This window comes from Colias eurytheme, chromosome 26 (assembly GCF_061535395.1).
Source record: "Colias eurytheme isolate Ceu_HAF_F1 chromosome 26, ilColEury1 Martin Lab GWU primary, whole genome shotgun sequence".
NCBI lineage: Eukaryota > Metazoa > Arthropoda > Insecta > Lepidoptera > Pieridae > Colias > Colias eurytheme.
In genome coordinates, this window is record NC_143005.1 from 7,837,475 (window position 1) to 7,856,433 (window position 18,959).

The 18,959-nt window shown below is 35.1% G+C and overlaps 2 protein-coding genes across 2 annotated transcripts in view; one reads left to right on the plus strand and one right to left on the minus strand.

Annotated features, from left to right (window-relative positions):
* Window positions 1-18,959, minus strand: part of Sbf (SET domain binding factor) — a 98,223-nt gene that overhangs the window by 54,097 nt on the left and 25,167 nt on the right. The window lies entirely within an intron of this gene.
* LOC149897290 (uncharacterized) lies at window positions 268-1,311 on the plus strand. The gene has a single exon (XM_090116664.1). It carries the CDS (start codon window positions 268-270, stop codon window positions 1,009-1,011), a length of 744 nt encoding a protein of 247 aa, XP_089972790.1. The 3' UTR covers window positions 1,012-1,311.

The window sequence follows — 18,959 nt, forward strand, 5'->3', positions numbered from 1 at the left end:
TAATGAACCCATGTGTTAATAACTACGAATAATTATGACTCCTAGATCAATATCTATGTTTGTATGATATACCTTTTTCGCGGGTAGATGTGTAAAACACAACACGTTGTTATTTCGCTCCTTATAAATATTTTGATTTTAATTTATTTTCTTGCTTTTTCAACAATTTATAATGTTCTAAATCTTACCTGTGTCTACCAGCACAAAGTCCTTTATAATTTTATTCTATATTAACTCTCTAACAAAAAGTATACATAACAAGTGAACATGGACTCACTCAAACAATCTATAGAGAAGATGACAAGTGATTTTAACAACAGGATGGCTGAATTCCAAAAGGATTTACACAACACTGCCTCCTCACATCCAGCTTCTGTAAGTCCTACTTCTAGATTGGCAAGTGAATTTGATGCTTTCCGCACGCTGGTTTTATCATCATTAGAAAGCTTACAATGTCAGGTCCAAGTGCTCACTAAGCTATATGAACATCAAGAGTTGCGTAGTAGAAGGAAAATCCTATTAATTCATGGTGTGCCGGAAACCCAAAAAGAAAATGTAACTACAACTATGGTCGATGTTATATCCAAAAAGCTAGATGTTCCTGGTTTGGACGCTGATGCCTTATCCCGCTGTCACAGACTCGGTAAAGTAATAAATGATAAACCAAGACCAATTGTTGCTAAGTTCCGGAATATGTCACTCAGAGATAATATTTGGTTCTCCAAGAGTGGCCTAAAGGGCTCTGGTGTGACCATCTCAGAATTTTTAACACCAAGCAGACATGAAACATTCCAAGCAGCCCGCTCTAAGTTTGGAGTCTCAAACTGCTGGACGAGGAACGGCTATGTTTTTGTTCTTGCTCTGGATGGTAAACGTCATCGTGTGGAGTCTCTTTCTGAATTGAATGCCATATCTTCTGCGACTGAATCTGCTTCTACTATTACTAATGTTCAAAGCAACAAGGATCCCAAGTTAACATCTAGAACTAAAAGGATTCCTAAAGCCAAGTAACATATTTTTGTTGTTTTTTAGCACTAGTTTATAAATATAATATTGTGCATCCTTTGCTAGTATATAGTGAATATAACATCTTTCACACTTTATGATTGCTTTTGGTGTTTTTAGATCTTAAATGTTATATTTACATGTTTTTAAATCAGTTAAGTAACTACTTATTTTTATTGTTTAACGGTTACTTTTACCTATAATAAATGTGATATCTTTAGTAGTATATAGTGAATATAACATCTTTCACACTTATATGATTGTTTTTAGTTCTTAAGTCTTATATTTACATGTTTTTAAATCTGAGTTAAGTAACTAGTTTTATTGTACAACGGTTACTTTACCTATAATAAATGTAATATTGTAGTACATAGTATACAAATAGTGAATATAACATCTTTCACATTCATATATTTATTGTGGTGTTTTTAGATCTTAAATCTTATTTTTACTTGTTTTTAAATCAATTAACTACTTATTTTTATTGTAAATTGGTTACTTTACCTATTATAAATGTGATATTTTTAGTAATTTACCCTTTTTTTCGTCTATAATTTGAAACTTTTATTTCATTTCACGAAGTTTATCTAAATATCAATTTTACATTGTTCATATTTTGATTGTTTGCTTATCCATAGATCCGTAGTGTAGACTGTAGTTATTATAAATATTATCAATATTATGTACTTGTTGATACTTTGTTTACTTGACATCTGTCAGTTGTCGTACATACTTGACAGCTTATTAATATTTTTTTTTCTTTAAACATTTTTAGTTTAGTATGTAATAGATGCCATTCTTTTGGGTACAGTTCTTTGTAAGTTGGAGTAATATAGTTTTAATTTTGTATTGTTCTCTCTCCACAGCTGGTGGTCCAGGTATTATGGAATTACATTTTATTTTGATAATAGTTTTTATTATTTATCTTTTTTATTTTTTTGGTTTTAAAGTACTAGTTTATATATACATATATAAAAATATTTATTTATTTATTACCCCTACTATCGTCATAATTATATACAAACTTATAGCTATTTATTTATTGGTTCATTTCTATAATCTCTTCATATAACGCTTAAAGTTGCTTCTCAATCTATCGACTTAATTTTAACTCTGATAATGTCCGACTCTAATGACTCATTAACTGATAACAGCTTTTTATCATGCAATTCCAGTAATAACAGTTTCGTTAGCACGGATTACACTCCTCTCCCCGTTTCCTTATCCTCTCATTTCTCTGATTCCTCCAATAAGTTCAACGTGGTCCATATAAATGCCCAGAGCATTCCGGCTCACTATCCCGACCTCCTTGCATCCTTTGATTCGAAAACCGTCCATGCCATCCTTATATCTGAGTCCTGGCTAAAACCCTGCCTCCCCTCATCTTCCTTCTCGCTTCCCGGATTCCACCTGCTTCGTAACGATCGAACTGGTAAAGGGGGTGGTGGTGTGGCTATTTATCTACGCGCTCATATTCCTTTCTCCATTGTAAGTTCCTCTTCCCAGCCCCCACCATGTAATGAAGCAGAGCATCTCCTTCTTGAAGTCACTCTCTCCCATACCAAAATCCTGTTAGGTGTTTTTTATAGTCCCAATTCTAGCGTCGACTTCTTTCCCTCCTTTGATGAAATCCTTGACCGTGTCTCGCCACTATATGACCATGTCATCATAATGGGGGATTTCAATACATGTTTATTAAAAAATGATCATAGAGCTAATAAGTTAACTTCAATTATTGACTCCTACAATCTATCCTTACTTCCTCTTGGTCCTACGCACTTCTTTCCTGATTGCACTCCTTCGCTCCTTGATCTGATCCTAGTTTCCTCTCTAAATCATGTACATAAACACGGCCAATGCTCGGCAGACGCCTTTTCGTATCATGATTTAATTTTCCTCTCCTATAAAATCCGTCCTCCTAAAATTAAACCTAAAGTCATCATGCAACGCAATTTTAGTGGAATAGATACAGATCGTCTACTACACGATGCAGCTAATATAGATTGGTCTTCACTCTCAACTGCTGAATCGATTGAAGATAAGGTAAATTTATTCAATTCATTCATTATACAATTATATGACAAACACGCACCTTTGCGTCCCATTAAGCTGAAGCATCTTCCAGCGCCTTGGCTAACTGATAGCCTTAGGGAAATTATGAACTGCAAGGCGAAAGCTAAAAGCAAACTAAAACAAAAAAATTGTGATCAGCATCGTGAAGAATTCAAGAAAATACGTAATCGCTGCAACACTATGTGCAGAGACGCTCAAAAACGGTACATACACGAATCTGTACAGAACGGAGATTCGGCCAGAGTCTGGAAATTTCTGAAGTCCCTTGGAGTTGGTAAATCTTCCTGTAAAACCGAAATTCCCAATGGCATTTCTATTAATGACCTTAATAAACACTTCTCCTCACCTTCCCTTGTATTTGATCCTGTCTGTAAACGTAACACACTTGATTCTTTGTCATCTAAATCAACTCCCTCCTTTTCCCCTTTCACTTTTAGCCAATTCTCTGTCGCCGATGTTAAGAAGAACATTTTGTCCATCTCTTCTAAGGCTGTAGGTGTTGATTGCATTGGTCGTAATATGATCATTCCCATCCTCGACCTGATTACTCCTGTTATAACTGATATCCTCAATTTTTCCATATCTTCATGTACTTTTCCACACTCGTGGAAAAGTGCAAATATTATCCCTCTCCCTAAGTCCAAGTGCCCTTCTACTCTCTCCGATTTTCGTCCTATATCCATATTACCTTTCCTTTCAAAAGTCTTTGAGCGATTAGTGCAGCAGCAACTCTCAAGATTCCTCAATAAAAACAACCTTCTCAACCCCTTCCAGTCCGGTTTCCGTCCAGGTCATAGTACGGCCACTGCGTTAGTCAAGATCACAGACGATATTAGATTGAGTATGGACAAACGGCAGCTCACAATACTTACACTACTTGATTTTAGTAACGCATTTAACACAGTTGATCACGATGTGTTGTTAAGCTTGCTACGCGTTTCTTTCAACATGTCTCCGGCAGTGATTAATTGGTTTAGCAGCTATCTCGAGGGCCGCCGGCAGCGCATTCTACTGGACGAGTGTTACTCATCCTGGTCTGATGTTACTTCTGGCGTTCCTCAGGGTAGTGTGCTCTCTCCTCTCCTGTTCTCCTTATTTATCAACTCCATCACTTCGGGTATATCCAGTCTCTACCATATGTACGCGGACGATTTGCAAATTTATTGCCATTCATCACTTGAGGACCTAAGTAGGAAAGTTGCACTCACGAATGATGATTTACGGACTATTAGTAATTGGAGCCGCGACCATGGTCTATGTATTAATCCGAAGAAATCGCAGGTAATTATTATTGGAAGTCAGTCGCTTATTTCTAAAATTGATAGGTCCTCTTTACCTAATGTTTGCATAAATAACACCGACATTCCCTACAGTTCCACTGTTAAGAGTCTTGGTGTTTTTATCGATGAAACATTATCGTGGACAAATCAGCTTAAAGAACTTAGGAAAAAAGTGTTTGCAGCAGCTGGTTCTCTCAGACGACTTAGGAACTTTCTGCCTATTCCCACTAAAATTGTTCTTGCTCAGTCCCTTCTCCTATCCCTCTTTGATTATGCAGATGTTTCCTATCCTGACCTCCTTGAATTCCAACTTGATAGTCTTGAGCGTCTCCAGAACTTCTGTGTGAGATTTGTTTTTGGTCTGCGCAAATATGATCACATTAGTGAATACCGCACAAGGCTCAAGTGGCTCCCTATCAGACTCCGCCGGAATGCTCATATCCTAAACCTATTGTACTGCATCCTTTTCTGTCCAAATACGCCTTCCTACCTTAAAAGTAATTTCCAGTTCCTGAACTCCACCACCCGTTCCCCGCGATCCTGTAATAAACTCCTACTACATGTTCCTATTCATAGATCTAATTTCTATGACTGTTCCTTTACGGTCCGTGCTATCAGGCTGTGGAACAGTTTGCCCGATAAGATCAGAAGGGCAGGGTCATTGAATGAGTTTAAAAAGCAACTAAATATTTACTTTTTATCTTTATAATATCCGTATGTATGTATATGTATACTATGTTTATTTATTTATTTATTTAATGTTTTTTGTGTTCTGCACCATCAACCTCATCATAAAACGTAATTCTCATGATCCTCGACTAAAGGTTGCCTGGAAGAGATCGCTGCTTTAGCGATAAGGCCGCCTTTTTGTACGTGTTTGTTTGTATGTGTTTTTTCGTATTGTTTTCCTTGCTTTTGGTGCAAATAAAGTATTTAAAAAAAAAAAAAAAAATACATGATCTGTTTACTAATAAATTCGCATTCTTTTGAAACATAGACTCGATTAAATTTTATTCTATATACATACATTCTTAGTAAATCAATCGCATCTCATCAAATGCTATGAGGAAATTTGAATCATCGCTTTGAATAAGCCTGTCATTATCTAATTAACTGTTGATGTAATGAAGTGCTTTATATTTGTTTTTGAAGTTAATACAAATAGTAAATACTAAATACATTCTAGGAATTTAAAAGCGTGCATTTTTGTAATATATCTAAGATACTGTATAATATGTGTTACGTATGTTATGTAAATAATTTGTTCTGTTAATATTCTTATCAGACTAGAGATTACACGTAGTTAGTATAAGAATGAAACGCCGTTAATCTCTGCAAAATAGAGCGTCCATCCATACGTACTGTCAAAAACATAAAATATAACCCCGACAATCACCTATCACATGAACATCAACTCTTGTAGAACTAAAAGGGATAACTCTCACCTAATAATAAACCCAAGAATAATAATTGTCTTCAATAAGCACCTTGATTCATATTTAAGAACATACGGGCCCCACATTGTCACAATTAATTCAGTGACTACAAATAGAAGTTATATATTTTACCCTGCAAGCATTATAAGTAACTAGAGGTCCGCCCCGGCTTCGCCCGTGGTACATATTTCGCAATAAAAGCTAGCCTATGTCCTTTCTCGGGTATCAAAATATCTCCATACCAAATTTCATGCAAATTGGTTCAGTAGTTTAGGCGTAATTGAGTAACAGACAGACAGACAGAGTTACTTTCGCATTTATAATTTTAGTATGGATTGGAATGACATATTTAAATCCCGACAAATAAAAGAAATAATTCACTAGGAGGCTCTGTTTTATTAATATGATACAAAAAATATTGGCTAAAGATGTATCTCGACTGGTTATATTTTAAACGAAACAAAAAATTTCCATACTTATACGATTTTTATTAAGACGTGTACACTAAATAACTTTATTTTCAGTTAAAATTAATAAATGCACTGTTTCATTGCATAACTTCAGCTGTGAAAACCATTCTTACATTAATTAGTTATTACTATTTAGTCCATTTAACAAGTAACAAGTGATTCCTAACGCGAGTGGCATTCCGTTAATTAAACATTCGCATAATAAGGCCAATTTCGACAAATGCTTATGTTTACACTGCAACAGCTGTATGTGTTAAACATTGGTAAATGTATAATTTAGTTTTGATATTATCAGACTGTCGATTTTATTACTTTCTTTGATTTGCATTTGCGTTTAGTTTTCATATTTGTAAAAGTCGGTGCCTCTGCAAAAATGTGTGGCATATTCAATATGAAAACAATCATTTCGATTTTATATTTACACTCTTTTTATCTCTTATCGACTTATTTATATAAAACAAGAGAGCCATAAACATTTATCGCATTTTCATCTGAAAAATCAATCAAATAAAATCACAATAAAAAATTACACCTCTGATAAAAGGTGTGTATCGTTATTCAAGACTGTTAACGGTCAGCCTGAATATCAAGTTTGCATATCTACAAACTTTTGTTTACTTTCATCATAAAAATATATCACAAAAATCAATAATAAAAAAATCTACCTAAAGTGCCAATAAAAAAGCAAACAACCAAAACAATTCTCAGAACGTGACCCTAATATACCTTAAAAACGCACATGCGTGCGAACATTCATTCAAACCAAACTATTGGGTTACTACAATAAATCTATTTCGAAAACGATAAAACTCCATTCACCAATAGCACATGTGAGCGGCGGTCGCTGACCCGCTCCTTGCCGGGCCATTTTACGATCTCTATAGTGCATTTATCTCGCATTTCGCTGCCGTTCCTTAGCTAGCCGTTCGATCGAAGTTCAATAGCGACATGGTCCTGTGGGAGACTTTGTATTTACGTTTAACTATACTTTTTTGTTCTCATTCTATATTGTATTAGTGTGATTAAGTATAACGCATATAAATATGTATATAAATATGGTATAAAAATAATCATCAACTTTCTGTTCTATTATCAAGAACATTTGAAAATAAACCCCAGCAGGATACATCTGCACTGCTGTTAATTATCCAACTTTTTGCTGTTAGTTAATGGATATTTTTGTATTCTTGCTATTTTAACACAAATTACAATACTTGCGTTGGACTGAATAGTCCAGTTAAAAAATCTAAACAAATTGAACCATTAACCTAGCGTGTCTCCAGTAAATAAACCTTCATGACAGCATCGTTGACAGCAAAAGCAGTTTCTAACGCCAGCGGCCTATCTAATGCAAAATGCAGTGTGAAAACTAATTAGAGACGAACATGCAGACACATCCTAACGTTACACGCGTTACAATTATGCGAAATAAATAATTCATTAAATCTATCGGCCATTTGAATGGCCAGCATCGCCCACGCGGGAAAGCTGACAGCTCAAGCTGAATTGGCGATAACTTGCACGACAGGTCATTCATGTGTACTAGATTTATATTAGTAAAGAAACTACAATGGTAAAAATATAAATAGCGTTGGTAGTTGGAGGTATGTATTTCCAAAACGGACAGGGAAAGATTCAGGAATTCGTTATATTAAAAATGTATGGAAATTAAAGAAAATTGCATAGTTTGTATAAATGCAACCTTGTTGATTTGTTGTTTTCATCGATCATTATTATCATCGACGTTCATATACCATAATCCAGCACCCAACCTTTATTAAATTAAACTTATTCCTTTTACATAACAAACAAGAAACATAGTAGCTTTCTAAGAAATTAAACAACTTGTATTTTTCCACTACTACAGGTTCCATACACAACAAACTCTCTCCAACAAACCTGACATCTATTAAGTCTAGGACTTTAGCTTAAACTTCATCATCAAGATTATTTTTGAGGTAGTGTGATTGTAAACAAACTGCTTCAAAATGACATCACTAAATTTCAATAAAACTTTTGTGTTTAATCGGAAAGAAAAATAGATCATTATTTTAATACCCCTAAGCGATAAGGATGTTCTAAAAGAGCAACCTTTACCAGGTTAGCTACGTATAAAATTTCTCATAATTACTTGCACCTGCCGCATCACAGCTAATTAATTATGCAGTCATATTCTACAATAGCCGGATGGATGCAATTGTAAATATTTCTACGCATATTTTTGTTGCAAATTCTATATGTATTCACTATTTCAGGATCCGTTTACGTCAAACCTATAAAATATCGTAATACTAGCCTTCCGGCCGTGGCTTCGCCAGCTTTGTCTAAAACTTAATAAAATATATATAATATATAATATAATCCTCTTGAATCACTCTGTCTATTAAAAAAAACCGCATCAAAATCCATTGTTTAAAGATTAATCATTAAAGCATTCAAAGGGACATAGAGACAGAGAAAGCGACTTTGTTTTATACTATGTAGTGATGATGAATTCATCTAGCAACTATATATCTTATATACCTTAATATATATCCTTATTTCACATATAACCGTTATCAGTTGCGTACAAAACCGCAAACATGTAAACCGCATCAATTCGCAAACGAAATTTCAGGCCAGACGTAATCGGGAAAGCAATCTGCGATCGTATTTCCTTGTCAAACTACCCGTAATATGTACAATTTGCACGATCTTCAACTCTAACCGTATGCGCATATAATTCAATATCGTACAACCGTATGAAATGCAATTTGCTACAGCGACTGCACGAGAATCGAAATCTTCCGCTTAGTGAAATACAGGCCATAATTGCACGAATTATAATTATGTTTTTAGCAGGATTCCATCCAAATGAATACAAGATAAATTTCCCAAAGTTAAATCATTAAGGGCCGATTTTTCAATGCTTGGATAAAACTTATTCGTCGAATAATGTATAAAACTACCATTTTAGGGTGCACTCACACACATCAGTCACCGTCAAGTCACCGATGACTGATCGGTGACGGTTTGTGTACGTATCCACAAACACCAGTCACCGTCATGTTGTCCGTCAGTCACGTCGCCGGTTTGACTGAATCATTGAACACATACATCAGGTTAGTCAGTGATTAGACGTGTGTCACGCTAGAGAACATGTAGCAATTATTGACGGTAGCACGACGCTGACTGAACTGAGACGTGACGGCACCGGGTGAGTGGGGATAAAAGTATGATACATGTATGGAAAGATTATTTGACGTACCTGACCGGTGACGTCACTGATAGATTTCGTGCCGGCGACTGTCGTGTGGGAACAGAGTCATACTAGAACTATTGATACATATTTTTTTTTAATCCTGTCCGGTGACGTGCCGTGACGGTGACTGATGTGTGTGAGTGCACCCTTAAAAACGTATTCTAATTGCCCGTATTTGACAGTTTACGTGACATTCGTGTAATACTTTATTGAACGGATAAGTTTTATCCAAGTATTGAAAAATCGGCCCTAATACGATACAAAACGGTAAATAGTGTGAACCAACTCTTACTGTATTACCATTTAAATACCTACTGCATACTACATATGCACGATACAATCATCATATACATCAGGATCAACAACTAAGTGTCCCTTGAACACATCATTTCTTAGCTCTCTAAGACCTGTCATGTAGCAGCACCTTAAAACCGGTAGTTAGCCTAATTGCCCACAGACAAGTATATGCAAATAGCCTTAGTATCTGTTCAATGTAACGCTGTGTTTACATTACATGCGATGTTTATTTACGTTAACAGCATGAATGAACGGAAAGATATAAATAAAAAAACGATGAACAACAAAATTCCACATTGAACTTTAGTCATTGCCAGACGAATTTCAATCGAGGCCAAATGAAAATATGAAGCATTATTTATTTCTTGATTATTTCAAATATTTTTTTCACTAAACTAATATAAATAGTCTGGTTTACATCCGGTATGAGTTCCCCGGGATAAAAAGAAACCTACTAAAAATAATAATTTTGATTTCCCGTTGCTCTATTTATGAAAAACAAACATACACAATTCAATTTTATACTTAACAAAAATAAAACCGAATAAATAAGAGATAGATCATTTATAAATTATCGCTTAGTAATCGTTGTCAGAGGGCCGTTGAGGAAAAGAGTAAACTTATTTCAAAAAGGATTTCAAATATAAATAACATATAAATAAAAAACCTACACATGATAAAAATATGGATTCACAAGAAGGCTCATTAAATCAAGTCCCCGTCAGTTTGGAACCAGTTTGCAACATGGCGCTTTCCTTCCATTAACTGTGATCGTACGAGCTAAATACATTAAATATCAACAACGTTATAACACTAAGAATATATCTATACTAATATGATTGTTTTGTGAGTTTGTTTGCTTGCTTGAACGCGCTAATCTCGGGAACCACGGGCCCGATTTGAAAAATTATTTAACAAATTCAAATTCACTGTTAGAGCTATATGCCATCACGATAATACAAATAGGAGCGGGGAAATGCGGGTGAAACCACGGGACACAGCTTGTTGTAAATAATAATAAAGAATAATATTGCTAAATCACCGTTGACGACAATATTTCGCGCAATTTTGGTAAAAACAGGTCAATTGTTTTCGTACTTCCCAAAGTGGGTCACACGATAAGAGCTGTAATATATTAAATAAAAACTGGAGAGCGTATGATATAATTTAGCACATAGAATAACATAAAGTTTATCTCGTTGTGTAACACTACAATATTTATTTTTCTAAAGCAAATTACTAAAATAAACGGACCTAGTATTGAACCCTGAGGATCACCATCTTTTAAAAAATGTATTTCATGTTCGTAGCAACAAAAAAAAAATATGTATAAAAATTATATGGGAATACTGATCAGTGATCATAGTAATTGTTGAATATGTACTTGCAAATTGATATCTATAATTATGCAATATGCAGTTGCTACCCAAGCTTGAAAAACTATTAATAGGATATATCTATGTTACATTAAAATTTATATATATAATAATATAATAATAATTTATATATATATATATATTATATTATATATATATATATATATATATATATATATATATATTTACATTTAAAATATATTCAAAATTCTCTATGTATAACAATCCGCCATCCCGTGGCAGTGACGATCGAGGTCGTGCATTCCCCTCTATTGTTCTACGAAACTATTGCAAATCTGCAATGAGCCTGAAACTGTATCAGACGCGACCTCAAAGCCAAAGACAATATTCATGGATAAAATGCAATTCTTAGAATATCGACTATTTCCTTTGATTGTGTAAGTGTTTAAACTCTGGTAAATATACTTATTCGAAAAATACATAATAAATAATACCCATACTGAAACATAAAAAAACGCAATACATATTATCTTATTAGTACTCCTCTTATTACTATAATGGCTACAATAACGAGTATGCCGCAGGGTCTTCAAACAAGCTCTACAAACAAAATCGGAAAGTAGTACCTAATTAAGGACGTTTCAACTTACAGAATACAGTCTATATACACCCCTATTATCGTATCAGCCATCTAATAAAATCAAATAATAATCGATTGATTGCTTGAATGTCCATCACGACTTCCTTTAGAGTTCCATTATATTAAGGGCTGACTTTTCAATCCTTGGTTTAAATCTTATTCATCGAATAACGTATTAAACTACCATTTCAAAAATGTATTCTAATTGTCCGTATTTGACAGTTTATAGGTGACATTTTAATATGTTCGTGTAATACTTTATTGGTCGGATAAATTTTAACCAAGGATTTAAAAATCGGCCCTAAACCTACCAAAAGTATACAAATAAGCAACCATGTAACAAGTAAAGATTGTATACTGGGCCTCTTTGAGATCACTTCAATTAAATCTTTGGCAGCTGCCACGGCACACGAACATTAAACATTAAAATGGAGACGGCATATCATATTGTAGCGTTCGTAAATTACATTTGGTAGTCATGAAGCAGCCCGAAGCGTATGTATTTAAAATACGATCCATTTACTTGTGTCTATATTCATAAGCATATTCAATATTTGTTCATTCTATAAAACTATTTTAACTTAATTGAAATAATATAGATATGATTGATGTCGACTTTATTTTTAAATTCATTCCAATATTTAATAATTATTTACGTCTTTATTCAACACTGTTTTCCAGGTTCGCTGCATAAATTCTTATAATTATAAAAAAAACATTCCCCTTTACTGCTACCCAAAACTGAACTAAGCCATATCCAAAACATAGTAGATCCTTTACAAACTATTTCACCAACAATTCCGGCAGAAGGGCCATCGACCTCTGTACAGGGTCGAGCATCTCAGCCATCAGCTCACTTATATCCCTCATAAAATACGATCATCGAAACAACTATGTTTTATGCTTGTAACGTAAATATTTATTACACATTCTCAGAAGTTTAGAAACACTTTGAACTCAGTTTTTAAAAGCATTCGATAAGAACATTGTAATATTTCAGTTAACAGTCTATGAAACAGGGAAATATCTTATACCTTCTACCTTTTTCCATTAATCATATCCATCATCTTAAATAATCTTTAAAAAAAAGACATTCAAATACATTAACAAGACATACTTCCTACGAACACGAATCTCAAACAACAAACCATAAATTCTGCCTTACATCCGAAACTTTGAACTCCAGTTACAAAAGCGACATACTTCCACCCCAATCCCTTTTAAAATACACGCGAGATACAGCAGACATTGGCGACAAACAACTGGGTCACCAGAATCATGTGAAAATGGGACCCCAGCAACAACAAAGTGCTCAGCAAAATGAAAATTGAAGGAAACCGAGGAATTGGTAAATGTCTCGATCCACAATACTGGTATGCCTAGAAAGAATCTAGAATGTGTGTCAACGCTATAAATATTATTTTAAAAATAGTGGCTAGCGGTAGCGGCACAACAAATACTGTTAGCGATAACGAGATGTGAATCTTAGCTGATAACAGCAATCAAATAATATCGAATTGTATATGCTTTCAACAAGTCGATTTAACAAAAGTCACATAGACCATCAAACAATTTTTAAGGAAACATACCCTATTTCCTGATTACTAAGCTGTAAATGTCTCTTCTCTCTATAAAATTTGAAGTGCTCCCCCGATTTTTCAAGGGTCCCATCGAGTACATGGCTTTACTTGAAATGAAGTACACGCACGCAAAAGAAAACCTTACAAATAGATCCAATGTCTTAAATCAAACTAGGAACATACATAAACGTACCTCCACGAGACGAAATAAGTACCTCCACCTGTATTTGAAGTAGTAATAAGTTTAACATGTCAAATACCTGCAAAAACAGGAAACATGTAATAACGTAGCCGAGCGTATTTCTTTTAGAGATAATAACACAAGCTAAACGAGTTTTCGGCTCGTTTATTTTTAGGGTCAAATATTGCTTGGTGAAATTTCGCATGCGACAAACATTCTACGGATTACTTGGGCAATATGTATTATTAAAAAACTTCTACTCTCATGAGCTTACAAAGGAATGTTGCTACGATATAAAAGGACAACGTAAGAAATTTGCAAATAAAACACTGACAATTAGGTAGATTTATTATAAAATCGGTTAAATACTTCATTTATATCCTTTTATGCCAATATTAATCGGTTTAACATGTATTGGTACAAAAATATCAAGAACCCGTGATTTGGCTTACGATTATTTATTTATCTTTCTTCATTATTTCTATATAACTCAATTGCCATATTTACAAGTCAAAAAGTTATCAACAGCAAGTTCAATGAAATGAGATGCTAGCATATAGCCTTCATGTGGCGAATATTTTGTCTCTCAAGCACAGTTATACATCAAACAGTTCGCTCGCTTTATAACGAGTTATGTTGACTGCAAATCAAAAGTTAGTCATCACATTAAAGCATAACATTAAGTATTCCGTCTAGAGCGGATGGTGATACGCGTCGCTACGTACTTTGATTAGGACAGAGAGTGCTCTAGTTAATTATAAATTCCTTGAACGAAGCAGTGGATAATATTGCAGGAACACACAGTCTAATTGATGTTTAGTTCCATCGAATTAGATTATTGTTTACATAAAAAAGCCTGTTAAGTCGGAGTCTGAGAAAAAGGTATTGACAGAAAGACAGACGTACAACGAAGTGATCCGTTTTTTCCTTTTGTTATTCGGAGCCCTAAAAATGTAAACAAGAGGGGATAGATGATCATAAATATCTACTACGAGAAGAAATTGATAATAAAGAAAATGTGAAGTAATATCAAAGACAGGTGTGCTCTCCATCAGTAACTACGTCATTTTGCTCGCAAAAACGCGATCACAAAACCAATCAAGGCCAACGTTCGAGTGTTGCTTTTGAATAATACGTGTTGACCTTTTTGTTTGATCACAATATTAAACGCTATTTATTTAATTGAATGCTCAGCGTACCAACCTCTAGTTCAATTCTTCTCGCGTATTGCCCAAAAATCAACTCAGACAACTCAATAAAGGGAAGATCAATAAATCACGGGATGTAGATACAACGAAAGTAATAAGAAGGCTGAAGGCTATCGTATTTTATCCTTACGCAAATCGTAGATTAAAAAAAATGTTAGATTAATTTAAATTTATATTTGTTTCTTAATTAAGAGACGATTGTAGGGCTGCACTGGGTTGTTATGGGATACCGCACTTTAAGTACTTAAAAGGGTCGGCTTAATTTTAATTAAAAAATATTTCTCTAGCCTTACACGAGTAACATCTGACGTCATATTCTGTGGTAGATAATACGTAATAGAACTGTGGTTAAATGAATGAGACTGGGATCATATTTCTGGAAACCCAACGCGGTTTATTTCGCAAAACGATCTACATTAAAACTTTTGTAAAAATTACTTTATCTCTTGAATACAATACTGTCAGGGTATTTTAAAGCTTAATATTGTTTATTACTCAATCTTTTAGAATTAATAAAAAGAAAATTTGTAATCACATAATTGAAAAGTATTATTTATAAGGAAAAGTGCAAAAGAGAAACGCAAAAACTAAAACGCGATTGTCGTCACGGGTAATTACTATTACTAGCAAATTTTGAATTGTTATAATGTTATATAATTAGCAACCCGCATTATCTCGTAACACAGCTCATAAAGATTTAAATGAATTCATAAGAGCGTAAATTTTCAGAAACGTTATATTTTTTTTCTACTCTTTACCAAACTTTAGTATTCTTGTTGGTTTTTATACCAGTGCTATAAAGTATTTTGAACCTTATAAACTTGACAGTTAGATCCACATCAGCTATTCTAATTCAGGATTATTGGCGACATAAAAGACAGACAGCAAACACTCTACTCCATTAAATAATTCAAATGCTTTCTTTGTTCGTTACGATTTGTTTTAAATACCATTTTGTGAACGTTAGGATCATCTTCAACAAGCAACATGTAATAGGCTATATTTTGTCACCCCGGATCAACCCAAGAGAAGCCTGGAAAAGCTTCTATATCTATAACCCTCTATCAAACGTATATAAACTCAGATTCAAACATTTATGTATTCAATTAGACTTCTTCTAGAAGCACTTTTGATTCGTCATAACATACTTTTAGCCATTCATCGATTCGGAAAGTAGTTCCTAGTGAGATGAAGATATAATAATCTCTTTCTTAGTATTTCATTTGCAACCACATCACCAGACGTGAGATCACTTATTATTTCCACTGCTACTGTTTATATTTTTTACTTTCGTGGGAATACTATGACACATTGAATTATCTTTTTGTGTGTTTCAATGCCAAGTATTCGGAACTTAGCCATTGTGATTTGTGGTTGTTTCTTAGATAATTCGATTCTTTTGTATTTGTGAATTATCGGTATTGGAGGGAAATGTTCGTGCTTTGTTCACGTTAATGGTATTACTTTGTTCGGAATGCTTCGTCAATAATAGAATAGTACAGTAGTCGATTATCTATGTTATCCTAGAAGATATTTGGAAATATTTGATGACAAATTCTTTTGCAGTTATTTTATTTTTAAGGACAAAGGATTGTAGTAAGGTTTATGGTCTGATGATAAATAATTGAAATGGCTAGTGTAAAGAAGTAGTTTGCTCCTTTTTCAATTCCATACTCGCAAACGGTACTTAAAGAGCTGTTGTTGTAATTATGTTTTAATGCAAAACAGAGTAAGTAATACTAAAACTATAACTTTTGTAAACAATCATCTTATGAACTGTGCTGCCTGTCTCGTTCCTTTGCTCAATGATGAACCTCATCTGCAGTGTGCCATTGATGACTGCAAAAGAAAATTTCATCCTGCGTGCACAAACGGCAAATACCAATCGGATGTATGCAATGTATGGATCTGTCACGAGTGTCTTCTTGCATTAACTAGGGGGCGCAACATCGTGCATACTGATTTGTCGGCGGGTTGTCATGATCCCAACGTAACGTTTCGGAAAAAGGTTGTCGCCCCTAACTCCCACATTCCAAACATTTCGGTCGAAGATCTACGCTGCTTGCGTAATGAGGTGTCATTATTAAAGGAGCAACTTAGTAAAGCGGTGACCTTAGTGGAGAGCTATGAAACGAAGTTGGATTTCTACTCCAACCAAATTGCGGATCTTCATAGTCTTCTGATGAGTTCTACTGCTCCCAATCTCCCCACACAAGGATCTCCCACAAACAAGGCAGCCATGGCGTCCGTTCAGACTTCGAAGCCTAAAAAGAAATCGAGCAGGCTTAACGCCGTGACTGGGCCCAAATCCAACCCTCCCCAGAAGGCCTCCAACCCTCCCCAGAAGGCCTGCTCTGATAAGGCTGAACTTGTTGAGACTATCGAGGCAACCCCTAGCTACCCTATATCTGAACAGCATCAGTGGAGGGAAGTAAGGCAAAACCGTCGGCCGCCTTCTCTATGTGGTGCAGCAGGACCTAATGTAACCTCCCTTAAGGCTGTTGAGCCTCGTAAATACCTACATCTTTGGAATATGGAATCCAGTGCTAATGAAATCCGTGACTACCTCCGCCATCTCTGTCCTGTGGGTAATTGTACTGTTGAGGAACTTCGACCCCGAGGTGATTATAAATCGTATAAACTTGGTGTTCCTGTTGCTTATTTTGATTCTTGTCTGTCAACTGAAGTATGGCCGGTCAATGCTAGAATTAAAACCTGGATAGCGCAAAAGCGTAAACAGGCCGAATCGGGAGTTATGAGATCAAACCAGCCCTTTCGTGACCAAAATAACAAAGAGTAACTCTGCCTCCTTTAGTATATTTTATCAAAACGTACGAGGACTAAAAACGAAACTCAAGACCTGGCGAAGTGGGCTAGCCCTACTAGATAATAATCTGATAGCTGTTACCGAAAGTTTTCTAGACAAATCTATCGAAGACAATGAATTAGTATACGGTGACTGGAGTTTTCTCCGCCGCGACAGGGGCACGCCTTGTGGTGGTGTTCTACTCGGCGCTCATGGGTCACTTATGTTAAAGCGTTGTACCGAGTTCGAAACAGAGAGAGGAGAGGATCTGTGGGCGAGCCTTAGTTGGTGCGGTCGGTCAATTTTTATCTGTGTCGTCTATGTTAAGCCTAGTGCCAATGATAGTGATTACATGGAATGGTTTTGTAAAGTTGAAAGCTTTTTAAATAATTTGAAATCGTCAGTGATAGTCATTCTAGGCGATTTAAATTTGAATAGTGCCTCTATGAATATTAATAATTATTACTGTTATTTTAAGTCTTTTTGTAATTTGTCTGAAAAAAACATTGTATGCAATTCCTACGGCGGAATGCTTGATGTCGTTCTTTGTAGGGAGAGCAGCGTTGCGATTGGGATAAGTGTAGCTGCTACAGAGGGTATTGTTCCACCCGATGCTTATCATCCGCCATTAAACGTAGATATTGATATGTCATTTTGCACAACTCATCACTCCGATCATATTCAGCCGAGTAATATAGATCCAGCTAACGACTGGAATTTCATAAAATGTGATTTCATACAATTATATCAGTTATTATCACAGACGTCTTGGCTAGATGTGTTGCATGCCCAGAATGTGGATGTTGCTTGCAATCTATTTTATTCTAAAATTTACACTATATTTGATTCTTGTGTACCCAGGAAGAAGCGTAAGAATTCAAGCTGCAGACGCTACCCAGTTTGGTTTTCCAATGATATTATTAAAGAGATTAAGATCAAATCTGAATTGCATGCAGTGTGGAAGCGTTCAAAGTCCTGCGAAAGTTACACACATTTTTCGAATCATAGAGCGCAGTTAAAAATTCGAATAGAAACTGCCTACATAAACTATATGAAAGCAATCGAGGACAACATTAAAGTGGCCCCACGTAAGTTTTGGCAGCACATTTCGAATCTCAGATCGAAGGGAGGCTTTGAGCCTACCGTTTCCTATATGAGTTCAACTTTCTCGGGACCTGCGGCTGCTGAGGCTTTTGCTAATTACTTCGCTAGTGTATTTTTGCCAGATTCTCCGACCTTGAATGTCGATGAGTGTAATATATCGGATAGCTCATCTAATAGTAATTACATAAACATAAAAAATATCACCACCGATGATGTCGTCACTGGTATTAACAAGTTGAAGCTCAGTAGCGCTGTGGGACCTGATTGTCTCCCTCCTGCTTTTATCAAAGGAGCTAGAGAT

What these genes read in the sequence shown, in the direction of transcription:
- LOC149897290 (XM_090116664.1), top strand. Translation starts at nt 268, where the DNA reads ATGGACTCACTCAAACAATCTATAGAGAAGATGACAAGTGATTTTAAC.